At 52.8% G+C, this 23,101-nt stretch overlaps 2 protein-coding genes across 3 annotated transcripts; both read right to left on the bottom strand.

The window, feature by feature from the left end:
- Positions 1–270: 270 nt before the first annotated feature.
- Cldn15 (claudin 15) lies at positions 271–8,588 on the bottom strand. The gene is made up of 5 exons (XM_005080397.4): positions 8,097–8,588; positions 3,548–3,712; positions 1,749–1,830; positions 1,536–1,652; positions 271–1,449 (listed from the first exon to the last, which is right to left on the bottom strand). Exons 1-5 carry the CDS (start codon positions 8,311–8,313, stop codon positions 1,347–1,349), a joined length of 684 nt encoding a protein of 227 aa, XP_005080454.1. The 5' UTR covers positions 8,314–8,588; the 3' UTR covers positions 271–1,346.
- A 1,491-nt stretch (positions 8,589–10,079) lies between these two features.
- Positions 10,080–21,809, bottom strand: Fis1 (fission, mitochondrial 1). 2 transcript variants are annotated; one of them, XM_040731244.1, is made up of 5 exons: positions 21,635–21,809; positions 13,164–13,296; positions 11,048–11,124; positions 10,568–10,673; positions 10,080–10,388 (listed from the first exon to the last, which is right to left on the bottom strand). In XM_040731244.1, exons 1-5 carry the CDS (start codon positions 21,686–21,688, stop codon positions 10,291–10,293), a joined length of 468 nt encoding a protein of 155 aa, XP_040587178.1. In that variant the 5' UTR covers positions 21,689–21,809; the 3' UTR covers positions 10,080–10,290. The 2 variants fall into 2 exon arrangements, with proteins under 2 accessions (XP_040587178.1, XP_040587179.1); XM_040731245.1 differs by lacking the exon at positions 21,635–21,809 and adding an exon at positions 13,981–14,106.
- Between the last annotated feature and the right edge of the window lie 1,292 nt (positions 21,810–23,101).

The following is a 23,101-nucleotide window of genomic DNA, read 5'->3' as shown; positions in this document are numbered from 1 at the left end:
TCCATGCTCTTGGGTATCATTTTCTTGTGAGGTCCACTTTCTTGACCCTCAAACTTCCATCTGTATTAAAAATATCTTTATAAGGGACTGAAGAGATGGCTCAGCACATAGGAGCCCTTGCAGCTCTGACAGGATCAGGGTTCCTTTCCCAACACTACCTGTAATTCCAGTTCCAGGGGACCTGGTGCCCTCTTTTGGTATGTTTAGGCACCTGCAGGCACATGGTGTACAGAAACACAGGAAAAGGCACAGGCACATACACGTAAATAGTGCATTTTTTAAAATACCTTTATTAAACCCCAATACACAAACACCTGTTCTGGATCAACTGCTTCTTTGTACAGCAGTAAGAGAACAGGTTAAGAGTTAAAAGAGAGACTTTCAGCTGGCCAGCAGCGTCCCAGCTAGTACTATAGTACTAATTCCCTGAGGTGGGCGCTTGCAACACCTTTTAAGAATGTGTGCATGCAGCCAGGCGTTGATGGCACACGTCTTTAATCCCAGCACTCGGGAGGCAGAGGCAGGGGGAAATCTCTGTGAATTCTAGGCCAGCCTGGTCTACAGAGTGAGTTCCAGGACAGCCTCCAAAGCTACACAGAAAATCCCATCTCAAAAAACAAAACAACAACAACAAAAAAAAAACAAACGAAAGAAAAGAGAGAGAAAAGTGCATGCATGTGTTGTTCGTGCACAGGTCTGTGTGCCTGCAAAGGTCAGAGCAGGGCTTCCGGTGGCCTGCATTATCATTCTCCACCTTACTCCTGTGAGAGAGGGACTCACCTGGAGCTAGGTTGGAAGCTGGTAAGCCTCAGAGAGCCTCTGCAACAGCACTGGGGTTACAGGAGTGTGATCAGGCCCCTGCTTTTTACATGGGTTCTGGGGATTTGAACTCAGGTCTTCATACTTGTGTAGCAAACACTCTTACTCACTGAGCCCTCTCCCCAGCTCCTTGGCACACTATTTCACTGGATGAGACAGCTCAAAAGTAGGCAGTCTTGACAGTCTATGGTATGAAAATGAACCCCTTACTTGGCCGCAACTTCATGGCCCCTGGATCCCCCTGAACAATCACAATATACATTTATTTCTGTATGTATTTATACGCCGTCACGAGCTGCAGACACCTCTATCCCCTTGGGTCCAGCCGTAGGAGGCCATGCGAGTTGCCCCCTCAGCTTCTGTTCTGGGAGAGGCTGGAGTGCCAGATAAGGTGGTACCCAGAACAGGGCGGAGCCTGGAGATGGTCTGTCCTGAGGTTACTAACTGGAGACTGGTCCGTGGGTCCTGGGGACACTTTTCCACTGGGGATAGTGGGACAAGAAACGGTGTCCACCAGGTCAGAGCTCCTACACATAGGCATTTTTGCCGTATTTACCAAAGCTGATGTTGCTTTCATCCGAGGTGGCTCTGGGTATCACGACGGTAGAGGGCTTATAGGAAAGCCCGGCCCTGTGGAATTAAGAGGAAGGCGGGGTCACAGGTGGACAGAGCATGTCGTAGTCCCCGATCCCATCCTCTCCCACTCGGCCCCTCACCTGGTGGCTGGGTCCTCCTTGGCAGCGCAGCAGCAGGTGGAAAAGAGACAGATGCCACCCAGAATGGAGAGCAGAGAGGCGCTCCAGCCCAAGTAGAGGGCGGGGCCCAGCTCGTATCTGAGGAGTGAAAGAGGTAAGTGCCAGCCCACAGGGGCTGGGCCAAGACCACTGTAACCCTACCCACTGCCACCAGGGGCAGGGGTCCTTACTTACTTGGTTCCAACATACAATGGGTTGAAGAAGTCAGTAGTGATGTTGACAGCATACCAGGAGATAGCCACCATCCCACAGGCCCCTGGAGAAAAGGATAGAGGATTTTCCTAAGGGCCCTTCTTGCAGTCACAACCTCTCAAAGCAAGGGATTTGAGGGTCGGGGCATCATGTCCAAAAGTAACAGTTCCTTTCTTCTGTTCCAGCCTGTGACCCAGACATGTTCAAACTGCAGTCTTCAGGCTGCTTGAGTCCTAGGGTATCTTACTCATCCCCCCTCCCCGCCCCAGGACAGGGTTTCTCTGCGTAATAGTCCTGGCTGTCCTAGAACTCCCTTTGTAGACCAGGCTGGCCTTGAACTCACTGAGCTCTGCCTGCCTCTGCCTCCCAAGCGCTGGATATCTTACATTTTTAAAGATGATCTTATGAAGTCTAGGCTGGCCTTGAACTCACCACGTAGCCCAGCATGACTGTAATCCTCTTGAGATTATAGTCATGAACCACCAGACAATTTACTCTACTGTGGATGGGACCCAGGACATTAGCACATTAGCCCTCAAATATACTGAGGGACCAGGATGCGGACAAGATTCCTTGGGACACCAGGAGAGTGGCCATGCCTAGGTGATAAAGATGGTGGACTCTAGGCTGGCTGGCTTTCCCTCCCTTCTGGGCCTGAGACAAAATCCTGGTGGCTTAAAACAGGGACCTTGTGGAGTTTATTTTTCTCTGCCAGCAGTCATCCCCGGATGAACTGGCTCAAGGGGTCGATGCTGGATCAGAACAGTGAGGGCCAATCAGCCACCCTGTCTGCCTTCCAGCCGACCAGCCCACACTGAGAAAAGCTCCTCAGACGTAAAAGGCCTGCCTTCCTCCAGCGATACTGGCCTTTCTCTGGCTTCTCAGTCCCCCTCTGCTTTGAGCAGGGTCTTTCTCTGTGTCTGCTGCGTGCATGTGTTTCCTCGTCCCCAGTAAACGCCTTTCTTCAACGGCTGATTTCAAGATTTCCCGGCTGCTACCTGTCCAGCTTGGCATGTTCCCTGCCTTTTCATTCTTTAGCTGGCAGAGAAAATGAACCTAGATGGTAACTACACCCATCTTGAATGCCCAGCTGTCCCAAAAGTCCTTCCTGCCCACCCGTTGCTTGTCACACTGGCTAAGGGACCTTTCAAACCTTCAGATCCAGAAAACAGGAAATACTCACCCTGTCTGGATTTTTTTAGTTACTATCATTTATTTGATCATTTGTGTGGTGTGTGTGTGTGTGTGTGAGTGCAGGTACTCATGTGGAGGGCCAAGGACAGCTTTCAGAGGTTGATTCTTTCTATCTACCCCAGGATCCCACCACGGGATCCTGGGATCAACCTTGGGTCACCACAAAGTACCTTGACTCACCCAGCTCTGCATGGTTTATTGTGAAGGAATATGTGCAGAAATATAGTAAGCTGGACAGTAATAGACCATCCGTAGCTCTGTTAACTGCGTGTGAGTGTGTGCGAGTGTGTGTACGTGTACACACATGCCCTGACTCTGTTCCCAGCCAGTTGTAAGTTTTGGACGGAAACAGCCTCTCTGGTCTGGCTCGAGTTTGACTCAGTTGGGATCTGGGCAACCCTACTCTTTGACACTAAGTTGTGGTCTAGAGATTTTCAGATACAGACAGGGTAGGGAGAGGGTGAGCAAGAGAGGGCAGGGGTCAACCGAAAGGAGGTGAGGGAAGCCCAGAGAGCAGGAGATGAAGACGGAGAAGCCGGGAGCTGTGGCGAAGGCCTCCCCAATCCACACCCCCTTCTCCCCATTACCAGCAAGTATGTGGAGGGCCCCTGCAACGGCCAGCATCTTGGCCTTCGTGGAGGGATCGATGTTCCCCACGCTGGTGCAGCGCAGTCCCACCATGCCTAGGAAGAGGCCCAGGAAGCCCAGGAGGATGGCGGTGATCATGAGGGCGCGGCAGCCCTGGACATACCCTGGGGATGCAGGAGAGTGAATGTCAGTCTTTTCCGTCATACAGTCCCTCAGCAGGCATGCTTTCCCACTGGTCTCTCTCACCTAAGTCTCCTAGCTACTCCCCCCTTCCGGATCCATGTCAACCCCCCCTCTTATCCGTTCTGCTCGGTCTCGGCTCCCTCACCCTGCAACCCCTCTTTCTATGCTGGGGTGCCACTGTTGAAACTTAAAAACAACAACAACAGGCCTTATGGAGCCCAGGATGGCCTCATACTTGTTAAATAGCTCGACATGACCTGAAGTTTCTGACCCTCTGTCTCCATCTCTCCAGGTTGGCAGGACAGGCTCACACCACCACGCCTGGTTTATGTGGTGCTGGGGAAGCAACCCAGATGTTGCCAAAATTCCTTCCCTGGGGGAATGGAATCAACATCTGCCCCTTCTTCTTGTGGTCGAGAACAAACCAAAGTAGTATTCTACTAAATATCACTTTGGGCGGGAACAGTGAGTTTACTGGGCTGCCTCACAGAGAGCATGGGTGATGGTTTCCCAGGCCACAGGCCATTAAGGCAGAATTGCAAACAAATGGTTGGGAGGCTGGGTTCAATGACTCTTCCCATCCTCTCCTTTTCTGAGAGAATGTCAACAGTCCACAAGCCAGCCTCTGATGGACTCTAGCAAGCAGGGATATTGATCTCACCGCAGCTTCAGGGAAGCTAGGCTCTACCTGCTGAGCTACACCCCTGCTTGTTTTTGTTTTTCTTCTCTTTTCTTTTTTTTTTTTTTTGAGACAAGGTCTCACATAAACTAGACTGGCCTCCAACTTGCTATGTTGCCAAGGATGATCTTGAGATAATTTCTTTTCCTTTTTTTGAGACAGAGTTTCTCTGTCCTGGCACTGACTCTGTAGACCAGGCTGGCCTTCAACTCACAGAGATCTGCCTGCCTCTGCCTCCCGAGTGCTGGGATTAAAGGTGTGCGCCACCACCGCCTGATTTGAGGTGACTGTTGATCCTCCTGCCTCAGCCTCTGGTTTGCTGGGATTTTAGGCATGTGTCACCATATCTGACACCATTGGTTAGAGCTGAGTTTCTTCTGGAATAACCAGCAGGGGGCGGCAATGACTCAGGGCAGATGATCTAGGGCCTGGGTGGTTGAGGGCTGGGGAGATGGGAAACCTGGGTCTAGGAACACATCCCAGTTGGTTCAGCTCATAATCTTTCAGTGTCTCAGTTTCCCTTTCCTCAAATATGAGGGAAGCTGCTGGCCCCTCCTGGGTTTTGATGGCTGCTAAGCACTTTCAGGGACCTTGGACCCCTTTCCCGGGTGGGGCCCATAGCGTGGAGTTGAAGGCAAAAGGCTTGGGTGTCTGCCAGGAAGAGATGAACTAGCTTGGAGTTAGAGGTATGGAGGAGGGACAAAGTTCTCTGAGAGGACATTATGACTCCCAGCCGCACCTTCTAGAGAGTTCCTCACAAATTCTTATTTTCATTTCTCCTGAGATAGGGTTTCTCTGTGAAACAGTCCTGGCTGTCCTGGAACTCACTCTGTAGACCAGGCGGGTCTAGAATTCACAGAGATCCTGCCTCTGCTTCCTGGGAGTGGCAGAGATTGAAGGCGTGCACCACCATCGCCCAGCTGCCCACCAATTCTTTGCTTGCTTTATTTTTCCAGACAGGGATTCTCTGTGTAGCTTTGGAGCCTGTCTTGGAACTCACTCTGCAGACCAGGCTGGCCTCGAACTCACAGAGATCCTCCTGCCTCTGTCTTTGCCTCCCTGGGTCCTGGGATTAAAGGTGTGCACCACCACTGCCAGGCTTGCTTTCTTTTTAAAATTTATTTATTCTTATTTTATATACATTGGTGTTTTGCCTGCATGTGTGTATGTGTGAGGGTGTCAGATCTTGGAGTTACAGACAGTTGTTAGCTGTCATGTGGGTGCTGGGCACTGAACCCGGGTCCTCTGGAAGAGCAGTCAGTGCTCTTAACCTCTGAGCATCTCTCCAGCCCCCCACCAAGTCTTTTTTTTTTTTTTTTTTTGGTTTTTCGAGACAGGGTTTGGAGGCTGTCCTGGAACTCGCTCTGTAGACCAGGCTGGCCTCGAACTCACAGAGATCCGCCTTCCTCTGCCTCCTGAGTGCTGGGATTAAAGGCGTGTGCCACCAACGCCTGGCTCCCCCACCAAGTCTTAATGTGCATTAATTCTTAATGGACAGAGGAACAGTGACTAAAGGACTTGCAGGTGTGTGGGTCGGTGGTTGAACAGTGTAGAGGTGGCATAGGTGTGAAGTCATTGATAGTTAGGCCTGGCTTGGTGACCTATGCCTGAAATCACTACAGCGCTCAAGAGGTTAGGGCAAGAGAGCGCAGGTACAAGGCCAGCCTGGGCATCTCCGCAAGACTGTCCCACAATGAACAATAAAGGGAGCTGGCGCTGTAACTCAGAGGTTTGCAGTTCCCCAGGGAGGGCTTGGAGGGTCACTTTTAGTGGTAGAACACCAACCAGCTTGGAATGCTCATGGGAGGGACAGATAGTTCACTGGTAAAATGCCCGTCTAGCAGGGTTAGGGTTGTTAGTTGAATCTCTGGTACTGGGTACAAAGAAAGATAGGATCCCTTTGGGACTCAGCAGACACAGAGGAATAAACTGGTCCACAGCCCAGACACAGCGGATTAGAATCACAGCTTCCTCTCCACTTCCTCTGCCTCCAGGCGGGTTGCTTAACTCTGCAGAGTGGTCCAGCGTTGACGAAATGAGGTTAGTGATGTAAATATTTCTGAAAAGCATGGATGTGCATAGTGGGAAGGGTAGTGCCCATACCGAAGGGAAAACTAGATATGGCGGTGCACACCTGTAACCCCAGCACCCAGGAGGCTGATGCAAGAGGCTCTTTTGGAGCTAAAGGCCAGCCAAGGACCACATAGTTGAGGTCAGCGATCAGAGCATGTAGCAGTGCCATGTCTCAAAACACAGCCAGGCGGTAGTGGCGCACAGCCCTCGGGAAGCAGATATCTGTGAGTTCAAGGCCATCCTGGTCTACTGAACAAGTTCCAGGACAGGCTCCAGAGCTACAGGGAAACCCTGTCTCCCAAAACAAACAACAACATTACACACACATACCCCACAAACCAACCCAAACCAAAAACCACAAAAAGGAAGTGACAGGAGCCCTGGAGATCTCAAGGCCTTCTGTTCTCCATCACCCCCAGCAAACTCCCCTGAGACTTCCCTCTAAACGCATGTTCTCTTGCAGGCAAAGAGCAGCAACACCGTGTGAGCCCCCTCTTAGGTAGCCAGGTTCACAGCAAAACGCCCTCTGCACAGAGGGGACGCAGCAGAGTTGCCCACACCTGTGGTCCCTTCTGGGCACTTACTGCTCTGAGTTTGTGGTCCAGAATAGAGTCAGCTTTTCCAAAGGTTTGGGCCAGAGCACCATCAGAGGCCCTGGAGTGTGAAACCCTTGCCGCTAGGTACCTCAGGAGATTTGGGGAGAGAGGCGCCGGAGATCACCCAGACACCCATGCTGCTCGGGGCACCTTCCAGATGCATGGGGCCAGCTCAAAGCGTTTACTTTCCCACCCCGGGCTGACCTCAGTCTCCCACCCGCTCATCACCTGCTGTTGGATTTCTAGAAAAGCGGGACCCGAACTTGGTGGCAGGAACATCGAGGGAGGGTTCATGGTCATCGCCGCAGTCTTTGCAGCATGAGAGAGCCGAGGAAGCCCAAGTGGACTCCTTGGGGGAAGCGATGGCAGGGGAGGGAGAGTTGTTGTGCAAATGTGCGAGAGCGCCAGGGTCTAAGAGCTGCAGGCTGCAGCCGAGCCCCGCATCCCCAGCATCCACTGAGACTTCCTAGGAGACTCCCCTCCAGAGAGCTCAGCAGGGTAGATGCACCACAGTCTGTGATGTCCAGAGAGCTACTGAGGCTGGCAGTCAATCCACCAAGAGGGAGCCTTGGTCCCATGCCTGACAACTGAGCAAACCCTCCCCAGAATAAATCGCTAAAATATAGTCCACATCCCGTTCACACCTGCACGTCTTTGTTGCCCAGAGGCCTGAGAAGCACCCGTGCACTGGCGCCACGATTACTCCTGGCTTGCAGATGGCTAAGACTAAATTCATGCCATCATTCACCGGAGGCCTGGAGCTAGCAAAGCCCTGAATTGCATATGGGAGCTCCACTCAGCTGGTACCGGATCACATATGTTAGGGAACCATGTGTTCCATTCCGGGTTACGCAGAGCTCTTGGCCGAAGCTGCCAGAACTGGGGGCTTCATCTGAACTTTCCTCATTACGACACCCAAGGCCAGGCCTCAGGCAACCACCTCCACCCTCTTCTCTAGGATCCCCCAGCCGGCCACCCAACCTCCCTCTGTCCCCTAGAGGCCCCCTCACCCCGTACCAGAGAGGGCCAGCATGGAAGGGAACTCCCAGCAGTTGGAGACTCCCAGGGAGTCGGTGGCACAGCTGTACCATAGGTTCTCAAAGATGGTGTTGGTGGTGATGACATTCCCGTGGACCGTAGACACTCTCCAGTAGCTGTTTGGTAGGGTCACCCCGAGCATCAGCAGTCCCAGGGCTGACATGAAGAAGCCGAAGGTCTCCACAGCTATAGACATGCTGGGATGCAGGTCCCCCAGGGGGCTTGAGCCCCAGGGATCGGGATAGAGGTGGCACCTTCAGGTGCGTTGTGGGGGCTTTGGCCCGGAAGAGATGTTAAGAGAGTCTGAGGAGGGAGCAGGGGAAGGGATGGCCCATCCAGCTGCTTGCCCGTCTTCTTCTGGCGCCCAGGTTGGATTGTCTTAGCCCGGTCCCTGGGACTGTCTGCTTCCTGGCAGGTCAGCGGAATGAGCCAAGCCCGCTCTGCTCAGCAGCTGTTGACTGTGATGCAGGGAATAAACGGGCCAAAAGTCCACCCCCCTCCCCCGGCCTAGCCCGGGACTCCCCGCCCTAGGAGGGGGGAGGCTGGACTTAATGGGAGACTCAGGGTTACAGCCAAGGAGCAGCCCCCAGGGACCCATCAGGAATCCAGGGGAAGTGGCCTGTCTCTGACTCAGCTGTCACCAGGGTCAGGGAATGAAATTAGAGGGACAAAGGGTTTTAGGTAACTGAGAGACCAGAGCTTCCATGATGGAGTACGAGATCCTGAGAGCAACCTAAGACATTGCAGACCCTGGGGTTGGGACACTTAAGGACCATGAAGGTTGATTACGGGGTGACAGGAGCTCTGGAATCAGGCCAGCGGGGGTTCCCACTAGACTCCAGCATTATCAAAGGGCCCTGGGCTTGGGTTTCTGGCTCCCAGCCTTGTTGACACAACACTATTGACTTCTTGGGTTGTAATGGGAGTTGGGAGCACAGATCACAGCTCCCGGCACACTCCCATGGCCCCAACGGTTGGTAATTGCCCTGGATCTAAATGCCGCAGGGCCGAGGTGAGGCCACCGAATGCTACTTTACTCCAACTTGCTGAACTTGAATTGTCCCTCCCAGAGCTGCCCTTTGACTCTTTGGTATTGAGTTTGATCTTGCTGCCAAGGGGCCAGGGGCCCAGGTTGGGGGATGGATCACAGGCCTAGGGCATGATTCTGGTTAATCTACCTATCCACTTACTGGGAACTATCACCGGCTCTCTTAATTCTGATAAATGGAAGCCTCTGGGTCCTCCACCCCAACCCTGGCTTAGCATAGATTTCCTTCTGGACCACTTCTGGCTTGGCACGCTGACACCAGGATTCCCTGTCCAGAGTGAGACAGAGCTATACTCTCTGAGGCCCCCCAACCCCCTTGCCCAGTATCAGGCTCCTCCCTGTTCCCCTCAGGTACCTCCTCCTGCTTCCTCGCAGGCCTGGCCAGGGCTGTGGAATGACAAGTATTCAGGGAAGCCAAACAGGCCCACGCAGAGCGGAGCCTGGCACTGCGGGCGGCGGGCATCTCTCCCTCCCATCCCACAGGCTGGGAATGGGGTTCCCTGTCCCCCATAACCCGTCATCTTCAGAGGGCTTCCTCTCTCACAGTGCGTCCTCCATCCATGTCCCGCTAAGGAGAAGGAGCAGGTGGAGGAAGGGGGGGCAGGAGGACAAAGGAAGGGCGGGGGGGGGGGGGTTTCTGGAGGAAGCCCAGCGGGCCCCCTGCAGTGGAAAACTCCCAGGCAGCTTAGTGGGTCAGAGGAGACCACAGTCATAAATCCCAGGCTGCTGCTCCCTCTTCTGTTCGCTGTTCTGTGGAAAAGCTGTTCCCTGTTCTTGCGCTGTGGATTCAGGAGAGGGGAGGAAGGAAGGGTGTGGGCTGGGATGCTGGCAAAGGAACTTGGAGGGGGGTTGTGGGGGCCACAGTGCACCCAGTGAACCTGCTCCCCCCTCAACAGACTCTCAAGACACAGAGGTTCCCAGCCACAGCCCAATTTTATTTACACTCATTGCGAAGCGGGACTTAGGGTTAAGTAACAGGTGTCAGGGGTAAGGTCATGGGGACTGTAGAGGTGGAGGCAGGGTTGGGGAAGAAACGGGAAGGCGATGGTGAGGATGGACAGGACCCTTTTCCAGTGTCCCCCAGGCTCCCAGGTGCACCAGGGCAGAGAGCAGGTGAGGCTGTCTTCAGGATTTGGACTTGGAGACAGCTAGTCCAATGAGTCCAGCCAGCCCCGCCACACCCAAGGCCATGCCACCAACAATGGCCATGCCCACTAGTCCATCTGGAAAAGGAAAGAAGCAGCCGTGAGCAGACGGGTCCTGCCCCCAGGCCCCCTGACCACACTCCCCTCCACAGGAGAGGGGAGCCTGCATCCAGAGTCTGGGGGTTAGGGCTCCAGAGACCTTTGGGGTAAGTCTGACACAGGGCCCCGGGCATGAGGGAGGAGACAGTAGATGTCACCTTTCTTCATGGCCTTGTCGATGAGGCGCTCCAGCTCCTTGACCTGGTTGTTCTGGGGCTCCGTCTGCAGCAGACCTCGCACATACTTGAGCGCCTTCTCATACTCCTGCAGCCAGGAGACGCCTCACGTCACACGCTCTTGCCAGCTCACCCAGGCTGCCCTCCTCTGGCCCTGGCTCAGGCTCATCCTCCTCCTCCTCCACTCCTGCTACAACCCCACCCCACAGAGTAGAGTCCACGAGCAGCCCAGCTGTGGGGGGTGATAAGCTAGCAGAGATAACAGCTCCAGGCACGGGGCTGCACGTCACCACAGTCCCCACGCCCTGAAGCCTCATCTTCCCCTCAGAGTCTGTCTTAGACTCACTCTATCCCGCGCACTTACCGCAGCCCCAGCCCGCTGCCCTCTGATAGCTTCCTGGGGCCAGGGCTCTGCCTGGGGACTCAAGTGGGATGTGACTGGGAAGGGCTCCACAGCCTTACCTTGAGACGGTAGTTGCCCACCGCCAGGTAGAAGACATAATCCCGCTGTTCCTCTTTGCTCCCTTTGGGCAACAGCTCTGGAGGGGAGGAGGGAGAGGAGAAAGATGGATCCTCTCTTTAAATTTATATTTTATGTGCACTGGTGTTTTGCTTGCATGTATGCTTGTGTGGGGTGCTGAGATCCTCTAGAACCAGATTACAGACAGTTGTGAGCTGCCATGTGGGTGCTGGGAATTGAACCCAGGTCCTCTGGAAGAGCAGCCAGTGCTCTTAACTGCTGAGCCACCTCTCCAGGCCCCCGATTCTCTTCTTAGCATTGTGTTCCACAGGTCCTGCCATGCTGACTCACTCTAGGATCCTGAGAAGGTCACTGTCCTAGGCCTCCATTATCAGTTTCTATCACCCTTGGCTTTGTAGTCTCAGCCCGGAGACAGCGTGAGCCCGCCAGACACCTGTGGTAGATGCAGGGATCCGGCCTGCACTGATGGGTGCAAGCCCTCATGGGCGCATCCCTGATGGCCAGCTAGAGGGTCTCACTGCAAGGCCGCCTCCTGTCTGACAGTTGCATTCCCTCAGCATCGAGCTGAGGGTGACCAGGACTTCTAACCCTGCTGCTGCCACCTCCTGAGAGGCGCAGGACCACACCTGGCTCATGTGGTGCTGGGAGTGGAACCGAACCAGCGTCTCAGGCACTCTACTCACTGAGCTTTTGTTTCTCCTTTCCCCGGGACAGGCTTTCTCTGTGTAGCCCTGGCTGTCCTGGAACTCTCCCTGTAGACCAGGCTGGCCTTGAACTCAAGAGATCCACCTGCCTCTGCCTCCCGAGTGCTGGGATTAAAGACATGCACCACCACAATGCATCCCCTTCTCTTTAACTCAACTTCCCTGAGTGACCTTCACCTGACTATTTCTCTCTCTCTCTCTCTCTCTCTCTCTCTCTCTCTCTCTCTCTCTCTCTCTCTCTCTCTCTCTCTCTCTCTCTGTGTGTGTGTGTGTGTGTGTGTGTGTGTGTATTTGGGATAGGGGTTAAGATAGGGACTTATGGTCAGAGTGGTGGCACACCCCTTTAATCCTGGCACTTGGGAGGCAGAGGCAGGCGGATCTCTGAGTTTGACCAGGACTGATCAAAGTAGGGTGACAGTATTTGATCTTACAAAGGCCCCAGAGCTCATGGTCACCTCAACTCCCAGCACTAAGGTGGCTGAAGCAGGATTCAGAAGTTGAAGCTTCCTGAGCTATGTAAAGACCCTGTGTCAAAATCAAAAATCAACTGAATGACATAGGCATCCTTTGTTAATACAGTGTTGTCCCAGGAGCCTTAGGGATTATCCCAACATGCCCCTCAGATTCCAAAATCTACAAATGTAAAGGCCCTTATATAAAATTAAACACTATTTATACAGAACCTAGTTGTATTCCCCAAAGATGCTTTTTTGAGACAGGGAACTCAGGTAGCTCAGGTTGACCTCGAATTTGATCAGTATATAGCTGACTCTGGCCTTGAACTTCTGCCTTCATCTCTGTCTGCAATCAATGTTCTACTATTGAACTATGCCCTCATGCCTCTACCTAGGATCACATGTCTTCAATTCCACTAGCCCCTCAGATATTTTAAATCTCTAGAACTTTTAAAATTACTATTCTACAATACAATGTAAATGCTATATTAGCAGCAACTAATAACTGAAGAAAGAAATTTTTGTGGCTATTATATTGTGTGTGGTATGTAGGGTTACCTGTGTGCAGATGTACACGCAGAGGCCAGAGGCACTCTCTACCCCATTCCCTTGAGAAAGGGTTTCCCCGAACCCGGGGCTAAGACCCGCAGCCTCACTGCCATTCTCTGTGCAGGCATCCGTGGCCACACTCAGCCTTTTCCACGGGTGCCGAGGATTCGAACTTAGGTCTTCAGGAGTCACCTCCCCAGCCCGAGAACACATTTTTCTCCACAGCATTTTCCATCTGAACGAATGTTCGGATGTTGAAACTGGGGATACAGAGTCGACCTGGTCTTTTGCTGCTGTGGACTTACTGGTGGTTACTGGTGGCTATGAGGTGAGGGTTCCATGTTGAAAAGGACCCTGGAGGGGTGAGGTCAAGGGGCCCAGCGCCTTACCCTCCAGGAGCACGATGCCTCTACGGATGTCGTCACTGTATTTGCTTCGCACCAGGCACCAGGCATACTCAAACTGTGTGCTTTTGGATACAGAGCCAGCTGCCTGCTCAGACTGAAATTTCCTTTCAAAATTCTGTCGTTGGAGAGAAAGGGAGTCATTTAGAAACAAAGGGCGTGCACCGGTCTCCATCTGAACTTGGTGTCAAGTCCCACGTTGGTACCCAGGCTCTGTGCCCTTCCCTCAGAAAGTCCCTGCCCAGCCCCTACTGGTACCAAGTGGAGACGACATCTGGTGGCAGCCGCGGGCACTGCTCCTGGGCCAGCTGACCCCAGCAGCTGAACAGTACACGTCACAGCAGCTAAATGACCTTCCACTCGCCTTCACTTAAGGCTGCTGGTTCCGTCTCACCCTACTTTTGGGGGGGGGGGCTGGGTCTGCCTTACCTTAATTCTAGAAGAGGAAAGAAAACACTGCTACAAGGAACCACGCTGGACTCAACACTAGCAAAAGCTTACGCAGGTGACTATGCTACCTCATCGCTTGCATGAGTACCCTAAACTCCAACTCAGCATCACGCTTAAACCCCTAACACGCCAGGCCTCAGGTCGGAGCCAAAACCCTGGAAACTACAACTCCCATCAGGCCCAGGAATACAACGCCGGTTCCCACAAGAGGCAGGACATCGCAGAGGCTGCTGGGAGCAGTAGTTCCGTTTCCCCAGCAAGCCGAAACCGGCAGTGCTCGGCCTCGGTCAGCTCTCCTCAGGAACTGCCCTTTCCGATTCTGCCCTCCCCCTTCCTCTGGCCCAGGCCTCACCTTCAGATCCTCCACTGACACCAGCTCGTTTAGCACAGCCTCCATGGCCACCACCCCTGCAAGTCTCACACTGAGATCTCTACTGGGCCACGGTCTCCATGGTCCAGCAGCAGGGGCGGAGAGGCACTTCCGGCATCGACCTGTGGAGGCCCCGCCCCTTCCTTCTGTGCCTGGGGCCGGAGGAAGCGCTAACGCCAACGTTGGGGTCGTCTGCTTTTTTTTGGACTCACCTGGTGCCCAAGCTAGACCCTACCTACTCGGAGGAGCACATTATCCTAGGGACCAGTCTAAAATCCCTCACTGTCCGGATATGTGGAACCCTGGAGGCTCTTGCCTTTCAGGTACCAGGGCCCGAGGGTCTTGGCTCACACCCTGCAAGCGTATTTGGGGCACATGATCACAGAGGACACTCTCACAGGGACATGCAGACAGCTGAGGGGCCAGAGTCACAGTCGGGGCTAAAGGTGGAGGAGCCAAGTTGTTCCCAGTGCCCACACTGGCTCACTGCTGCCTGTGATTCCAGCTCCAGGGACACACACACACACACACACATACACACACACACACCACACACACATACACACACACCACACACACACCACACATACACACCACACACACATACACACACCACACACACACCACACACACACACCACACATACACACCACACACATACACACACCACACACACATACACACCACACACACACCACACACACATACACACACACCACACACACACCACACACACACACCACACATACACACCACACACATACACACACCACACATACACACACACCACACACACACCACACATACACACACACCACACACACATACCACACACACACACACCACACACACACCACACACATACACACACACCACACATACACACACACCACACACACATACACACACACCACACATACACACACACCACACACACATACACACACACACCACACATACACCACACACATACACACACCACACACACCCGCCTGTGATTCCAGCTCCAGGGACACACACACCACACACACACACACCACACACACACACACACCACACACCCGCCTGTGATTCCAGCTCCAGGGAGACACGCACACACACACACACACACACACACACACACACACACACACACACACACCCGCACTCCCGGGCATCTACTCATGCAGACACACAGCCATACACACATCTAAAAACAAAACTTAAACGCTGCCCCTTGCAGGGTCAGACCTTTCAAATGTAATTTAGCCAAACCATCTCTGTGATCCTGAGGATTTCAGGGTCACAGGTAATGACCCCAAGGCCTTTAGTCTGAGGAGGAGCAAAAGGCAAACGCTAACCTCTGGTATTTTAGTATTAGGAGCAGTAAGTGGTGACTTTTCTGGGCATTTCATCTTGACTCAACATGATTTTCTGTTGGTATGGTTTTGAGGCAGAGTCTTACTATATTACCCTGACTGGCCTTGAACTCCGAGATCTGTCTGCCTCTGCCTTCCAAGTTCTGGGATCAGAGCTGTACGCCGCCACACCTAATGCATCTTTGTTGAATAAAATATGAAGAAAGCGATTACCAAACCCTCTCTGTGGTTGCACCCCACCCCCACCCCGCATGTCCCTGAATGCACGCATGTGGAGCCCACAGGCAACTTTGGGTAGCACTCCTTAGGTGCCCCCATCCCCACCCCCGCATGTCCCTGAATGCAATGCATGCGTGTGGAGCCCACAGGCAACCTTGGGTAGCACTCCGTAGGTGCCCCCATTTGGCTCCTGGGACAGACTCTCTCACTGCCTTAGGGTTTCTACTGCTCTGATGACAATGACCACAGCACCTTGGGGAGGACAGGGCTTACTGGGCTCACACTCCACGTCACAGTTCATCATTAAAGGAAGCCAGGAACTCGAGCAGGGCAGGATCCTGGAGGCAGGCGCTCATGCAGAGGCCATGGAGGATGCTTCCCCTGGCTTGCTGCCCCTGGCTTGCTCAACTTGTCTTCTAACTTTCCTATGTCAGTGACAGACAGCAAACTCCTGTCCTCACAATTCTTACATTGGGGGGCATAAATGAGAGCCTGTAATTCTGCTCTTGGGAGGTGGAGGCAGGAGGATCGAAGTTCAAGGTCGTCCTTGGCTACACAGCAAGTTCAAATCCAGCCTGGGGTATATGAGCCCCTGTTGGGAGCCCAACAATCCAAGGCTTTCTCAGAGGCCTGGATAAAAGGACAAAGGGAATGCTAGCTCTGTGTCACTGCCCAGGAGCAGACTTGGCAAGGTCTGAGGCTGGGGCTGTGCCTTGAAGGAGTGAAGAGTGCAGTTGGTTGGTGTCCTATCCTCCCCTTAGCCTGCAGCTAAGCTGGAGCTGATGGTGTCTGATTTCGCTCTCTGCTACCTTGGCCCATTCTCCCCTTACAAATACCGAATAAGATGTTGCATCTCCTAATAAACTTGCTGAGTATAAGTCATCAACTTATGCAAGACTCCTGGTTCCAGTTATGTGTTGTTTTCCTCTCTCACCCCACCCTTGCCCCTTAGCACCTTCATTTCTGTGGGTTCAGGTTGAGACACGGCTGTTTTTTTAAAAATGAAAACTGATGCCTTTAATCCCAGCAGAGGTAGGTGGATCTCTGTGATCAGCCTGGACAACAGAAGGGAGGGGGGGAGAAGGAGGGGGGGGAGGAAGGAAGGAAGGAAGGAAGGAAGGAAGGAAGGAAGGAAGGAAGGAAGGAAGGAAGGAAGCTGAGCTAGTGGCCAGGTGTGACTATGCACGCCTGTAATCCCAGCACTGGGAGGCAGAGACAGGCGGATCTCTCTGCACTTGAGTTTCAGGACAGCCAGGGCCATGTAGAGAGATCCTGTCTCAAACCACCAAATAAGAAAGAAAAAAAGAAAACAGCTTGCTTTTCCAGACCTGAGTTCAGTTCCCAGTTCGCATGTCAGATGGTTTACAACCTCCTGTCTCTGGGTACCTACACACATATATACATATAATTAAAATAAATCTTTCTAAAAATGAAAAAACAAAACCCAAAACATTGTGACAAAGTGAGATGTATACATCTTCTGACACAAGGTTCATAAAACCCCTGTTTTTTGTTTTTCAAGACAGGGTTTCTCTGTGTAACAGGCCTGGTTGTCCTGGAACTCACTCTGTAGATCAGGCTGACCTTGAACTCACAGAGTGGTTTTTGTTTTTTTGTTTGTTTTCACTATGCAGCCCTGGCTGACCTGAAATGGCTACCTGAAATGGTAGCCCAGAATAATCTTAAACTCACAGCAATCTACTGTCTCTGTCTCCCACATGCTGGAATTAAAGGCGTGTGCTACCACACCCAGATAATATCCCTGGTGGGGGTCATGGGAACATCCCAGTCCTGGATCCCTTCAATCCTCCCGAGGAATGAGGGCAATTCTCATCCTGCTGAGATGGAGTCTGGTGGGTCCCGGGGAGCTTCAGGACAGGGCTGCTCACAGAAGAATAAATGAACAGCTTGGAACTCTGTGTCTTACCCATGCCACGTTGGTTCGTTAGGGGCGTGAAGCTGCCATAAAAGGCTCTCACTGCATTTTAGAGCCTCTGGGTTGGTAATCACGTGGAGTATCATGAAGCCATGCATGAATTACCCTCCACCCCACACAGCCCACGCACCTCGTTCAACCGGCCACTCCCGGGCTGCACCTTTCCAAAGGAGCCAGAGCTGGCGGGGGCTTCCGAGTCCCTCAGCGGCTTCAGCGCTTGGTCTGCAAACCAGCCGCTCAGAAGGGCAGGTGGCAGCGCGGGCCTGTGAGGGCCATCTGAAGCGGGAGGTATCTCGAAGGACTGAGCTCTCTAACTTGTGGCTTCAGGTGCCAGCACAGGGGAGACACCTCGTGTCAGCACTGACTTGTAGGTAGACCTCAAGACAGTGTCCACACGTGGAGAATCACTTGGGATCTGGAGAAGTTTGTGTGAGATATCTGAGAGGGAAGAAATTGTTTTCTCCTTTAAACGGGGGCTTGGGCTGCAGCTCGGTGCGCAGAGCGTTGCCTAGCAAGCATGAGCACAGAAACATGGCCCCAAATCAGCAAAGGCGCTCGCTCGCTGTAGGGGCTGATGCGTTTGCTCCCTGGGACCCACACGCTAGAAAGAACCAACTTTTACCACATTGTTCTGTCACCCGCATTCAGACGCAGCACATGGGAATCCTCCATGATGAACGAACAACCGTGGGGAGGGAGGAAAAGAAAACCACCGCCGGGGCTGGAGAGGTGGCTCAGAGGTTAAGAGCACTGACTGCTCTTCTAGAGGTCCAGAGTTCAATTCCCAGCAACCACATGGTGGCTCACAACCATCTACAATTCAATCTGATGCCCTCTTCTGGCATGTAGGCAGAGCACTGTATATGTAATAAATAATAAATAAATTAAAAAATCTAAAAAAAAAAAAACCACCGCCAAGCGGAAGAAAGCCCACAGCCATGCGGGGAGCTGACAGCACACAGAAACGTTCCAGGAAGGAAGAGCAGGCTGCTGTGGAAGTCTGTGCTGGGGAGAGGGGAGCGGGGGAAGGGGGGCACAGCCCAGCACCACCACGTGAAGGAGTGAGCAACAGGGGCAAATGGGAGGGTATTCCAGGCAGGCAAGGGCAAATCCTAGCTATTGTAGGAGCCAGCAAGAGAATCACAAGTTCAAGGCTCAGTGGTTAAGAGAACTTAATTCTCTTGCAGAAGACCCAAATTTGGTTCTCAGTAACCACAATGGCTCCAGAGGATTTTTTTTTCTTTTTTTCCTCTCTCTTTTCTTTTCTAGACAGGGTCTCACTATGTAGCCCTGGTTGGCCTAGAACTTGCTATGTAGCCCAGATTGGTGTCAAATTCACAGATATCCACATGTGTCTGCCTCCCTGGCATTAAAAGCGTTCACCACCATGGCCAGTGTGTGTGTGTGTGTGTGTGTGTGTGTGTGTGTGTGTGTGTGTGTGTGAGTGAGTATGTGCAGGTGTGAGTGTGTGAGTATGTGTGAGTATATTGTGTGGTGTGTGAGTGTGTATGAGTGTGAATGTGTGTACACCAACGTGTGTGCTGTGATGTCCAGTGCCGGTCAGAGGAAACCTGCAGAGCTCAGTTCTCTCCACCCACCACCCAGTCTCGGGGATCAAACTCGAGTTGTAAGCCAGGCAGTAAACACTTTTACCCTGCTTGTTCTAGTTAGATTTTATTGCTGTAACAGACTATGACCAAGAGCAATTCAGGGAGGAAAGGGTTGATTTGGCTTATACATCCAAACATTGTCCATTCGCGGGGAAAGCAGGGCAGGAACCTGGAGGAGGCAGGAGCTGATGCAGAGGCCATGGAGGCAGCTGCTTACTGGCTCCCCATGGCTTGCTCACCCTGCTTCCTTACAGAACCAGGACCACCAGTCCAGGCATGGTACCTCCCACAACGGGCTGGGGCTCCCACATCAAAGTTCAAGCGAATGCCCATAGACTTGGCCACATGCTAAACTGATAGTGATTCTCAGCTGCAGCCCCCTCTTCCCAGATGACTGGCTTGTGTCAAGATGACAAAGACCTAACCAGCACACCAGAGTCATTTTACTAGTCCCTAAGTTTGTAATGACTTGTTCACTGCCACTAATTAGAGGCTTCACAACAGTGCAGGTTAAGTGACAATCCCAAACAGGCAAAGCAAGCCTGAAGGACTGTTTTTTAGGGTGGCTCACTACTAAAATGACTCCCAACATCATCACCCCCAGTTCTCCTGAAACTCAAAATCTGATTTCATCCTCATCGATAGTGGCTCTGCTTGCCCTGCACTATTTTTCAGTATGTAATCAGCCACTTGTGCTGATGATGGGATTAATCTGGGCCTCCTGCCTTAGCCCGGAAGGTACATGAGAGCAGAATCTATGTCTGCGCTTACTGAGCCCAGTTCAGTGCCTAACACCAGAAGACACTCACATCATAATTATCGAGGAAACAGATCCTTGTCATTACTAAGTTTAAAAACAATTATTTTTCATTTTGTTTGCCTGTGTGTATGAATGTGTACCACATACAGGCCTGGTGCCCTCAGAGGTCAGAAGAGAGTGTTGGATCCCTTGGAACTACAGTTATAGACGGTTGTGAATCACCATGTGGGTGGTGGGCATAGAACTTGGGTCTTCTGCAAGAGCAATGAGTACTCTAAAACTATGAGCCAACTCTCCATCCCCTCATTATGAGAGAGAGAGGGAGGGAGGGAGGGAGGGAGAGAGAGAGAGAGAGAGAGAGGGAGGGAGGGAGGGAGGGAGAGAGAGAGAGAGAGAGGGAGGGAGGGAGGGAGGGAGGGAGGGAGGGAGGGAGAGAGAGAGAGAGAGAGAGAGAGAGAGAGCATATGGAGGCCAGAAGCTGACATCCAATCTCTTCCACTATTGCGCCCCGACCTTATCTTACAAGGCTGGTCTCTGTCACTGAACACACAGTGTACCCACTAGACTGGCTAGTTTGCCCTGAACCCACCTATCTCTCCTCCTCCCCTCATCACTAGGGTTACAGATGTGCACAACCAAATCTAGCCTTTAATGTGGGCGTGGGGGATCTAAACTCAGGTCATCAGGCTTGGCAGCAAGTGCCTTTATGGACAGAGACATCTCACCTGCCTCCCATGTATATGTACAAATATGTATGTACGTACGTACATACGTGTACACACACACACACACACACACACACACACACACACGGCAGGGTCCCAATAGCCCACGTTAGCTCTGAAGTCCTTTTCTATTGCCCCCACTTCCCAATTTGGGGTTATAGGCACACCCATCGTCACTGCTGACTTTCTAGAAAGTTAATATACAGTAAGTAACATAAGACACAGCTAGACCCAATATAGTTTGTCTAAGGAATATACTCATTGGGAAAATGTTCAATGGGAGGGGACGAAAGGTAGGTACGAAGATATTCATCTTGCATCATCTGAGACGGAAGACACAGTTTTTATTAAATGATACTCCAGGGGGCTTAAATGACACAAGCGGATTGGTTTCCGACCTGTAGATGGGAATACTCAAAGAAAAACAAAACACTCTCGAACTCTGGCAAGGAAGGGCAGGGACATCGAAGGTCGGTGAGATTTAGCTGTGGTCCGGATTCTGGGCTCTGGGCCCCTCCGCCTTGAGCCCATCAGCGGGAAAGACCCTCCTGAGCAGGACTCCGCTTGGCGCTCTCCCAACCTTCTGCTCCCTTCCCCCTACTTCTCAGGTGCACTGGCTACGCGGTACGTTAAGATGTCTTGGCAAGGGTCACTCCACTCGCTCGTGCCATTTACGAAGCAGCTCCTACCTGCCGGGCATTCTTCTCAGTCCCGCGCAGGAGAACACAGCCCTTGTTCTCACGGAAGTTGCACCGCGGTGGAAGAGCCCGGTCAGCTAACTAATCCATATTATATAATCAGGCGACCCCTGCTTCAAGCCCGTCGACCACAATTCAAGCCGCTGCATTTCATGGTCAAAACAGGGGCGCTGAGGTGCTTACTAAACACCGTCGAGAGCGGGTGCACGCCTATGACCCGGGAGGCTGAGGCGGGGAGACTCCCGAGTTCCAGGCTGGCCTGGGCTACATGGCAAGACCTTGTCTCAATAAATAAAATAACGTTTGAGTGTCTCGATCGACCCCACTTACCTTGCAGCTGCATCTCTGGGCACCCACGCGTCCTGCACCCGAGGGTGCTCTCATGACAGCGACTCATCAGGCGGAGTCCTCCATCCCGCACCGCGGCCGGGGCTGGGCCCGGGGCGGCTCTCTGCGGGCACTTTGGGAGCTATCCCCGACCGCGCGACCCCTTCAAGCGACAGCCACTGCGCCTGGTTCATCTTTTCTGTCCAAGGACGGCCGTCTGAGGACAGCCTCAGGGTAGAAGGAGTGGGGCGAGCGTTACGGAAAGCACGCTTGGGGCCTCTCTGGGAGCCTGAACTTCCGGGTGGACCCTCGGCTGGGGTTGCTCTAGGAAGAGTCTCGGTGGTCTGGAGGACCGGGAGCCGCTCCTTGGGGAAGGGGAAGGCATTGCGTCTGCGCGGTAGCTGCCCTCGGCGGGGAGGCGGGGCCGAGCGGAGCCAAGGGCGGAGCGAGAGGACCACACTGGTCAGCGAGCTTAATTAGGCTGCTTCAGCAGGGGGCGTGGCGACGCGAGGAGGGCGGGGCACGGCCGGACGCTGGGAAGAGGGTGTCTTCATCTATCCGTGTTCCAAAGATTGTTTTCACAGACCCGCAAGATGGCTCAGCGGGTACAGGGCCGAACCTGATGACATTAGATCGATTCCCCAGGAGACATATGGTCAATGGCGAGAGCTGACACTGCAAGTTGTTCTGACCTCCATACATGCATTGTGGTATGCGCACACTCGAAATTAATAAAACGTAATACAAATGGCTTATTTTAAATGTGTGTGTGTGTGGTGCCTGTGGAAGCCAGAGGCCAGTCTTCTTCAGTCTCTCTTTATTTTTGAGATGGTTCTGTCTGGCCTGGGAAGCCATATGTACATCGGGCTAAGCCCTAAATCACAGAGACCCGCCTGCCTCTGCTTCCCCGGTGTTGGGATTATCGGGGCATCGCTACACCGGGCTCTCCATCTTGTTCTTTTGAGACAGGTTCTCTCACTGAACCTGTGTCAGAGTTTGATCGAGGTGACAGGCGTCTCCGGAAGAGAAAGTGTTCTTTAGCCAGAACAGCTGAACATAGTAGACTCTCCTTGGATGTGGGATTTTGTGAACGGCATGGCGCCCTTGGGGCCGTACAGGATGGAATCGGAGACCTTAGGGGATAGAGGAGTCCATCTGCGGGTCCCTACAGGGTCAAAGAGGAGATGGATCTCCTCAGTCAAGTCAGCGTTCCTGTCCAGAGCTTCTCAGCCCACCTGAGGCTTTTAGGTAATAATTAGCCCTCTACCCTGGAGCTCACCAAACAGTCTGCCTGGCCAGGGAGGCCCAGGAATTCCCACCTCTGCCTCCAGCACCTGGATTACAAATACCTGACGCACTGTGCACAGCTCATGTAGACATCTAACTCAGTTCCTCACGTGTGTGACAACAGGAGCCGTTTCCCTGGCCCACAAAACCCAGATTTTACATGAGAACAGATCACAGGTCTTT

This window comes from Mesocricetus auratus, unplaced genomic scaffold, assembly GCF_017639785.1.
Source record: "Mesocricetus auratus isolate SY011 unplaced genomic scaffold, BCM_Maur_2.0 Super-Scaffold_100025, whole genome shotgun sequence".
NCBI lineage: Eukaryota > Metazoa > Chordata > Mammalia > Rodentia > Cricetidae > Mesocricetus > Mesocricetus auratus.
Note: the sequence above shows the minus strand (reverse complement) of the source record. Positions and strands in the feature narration are given on the sequence as shown.

Bases quoted from the DNA above. Each gene is read 5' to 3' on its own strand.
- Cldn15 (XM_005080397.4), bottom strand. From the start codon at position 8,313: ATGTCTATAGCTGTGGAGACCTTCGGCTTCTTCATGTCAGCCCTGGGA. The intron at 3,713-8,096 runs GTACGGGGTGAG...CTGCATCCCCAG, and splicing joins TTCCATGCTGGCCCTCTCTG to GGTATGTCCAGGGCTGCCGC. The intron at 1,653-1,748 runs GTAAGTAAGGAC...TTCACTCCTCAG, and splicing joins CCATTGTATGTTGGAACCAA to ATACGAGCTGGGCCCCGCCC.
- Fis1 (XM_040731244.1), bottom strand. From the start codon at position 21,688: ATGAGAGCACCCTCGGGTGCAGGACGCGTGGGTGCCCAGAGATGCAGC. The intron at 11,125-13,163 runs GTAAGGCGCTGG...CCTCCCCTCCAG, and splicing joins AGGCATCGTGCTCCTGGAGG to AGCTGTTGCCCAAAGGGAGC. The intron at 10,674-11,047 runs GTAAGGCTGTGG...TCCTGGCTGCAG, and splicing joins TGGGCAACTACCGTCTCAAG to GAGTATGAGAAGGCGCTCAA.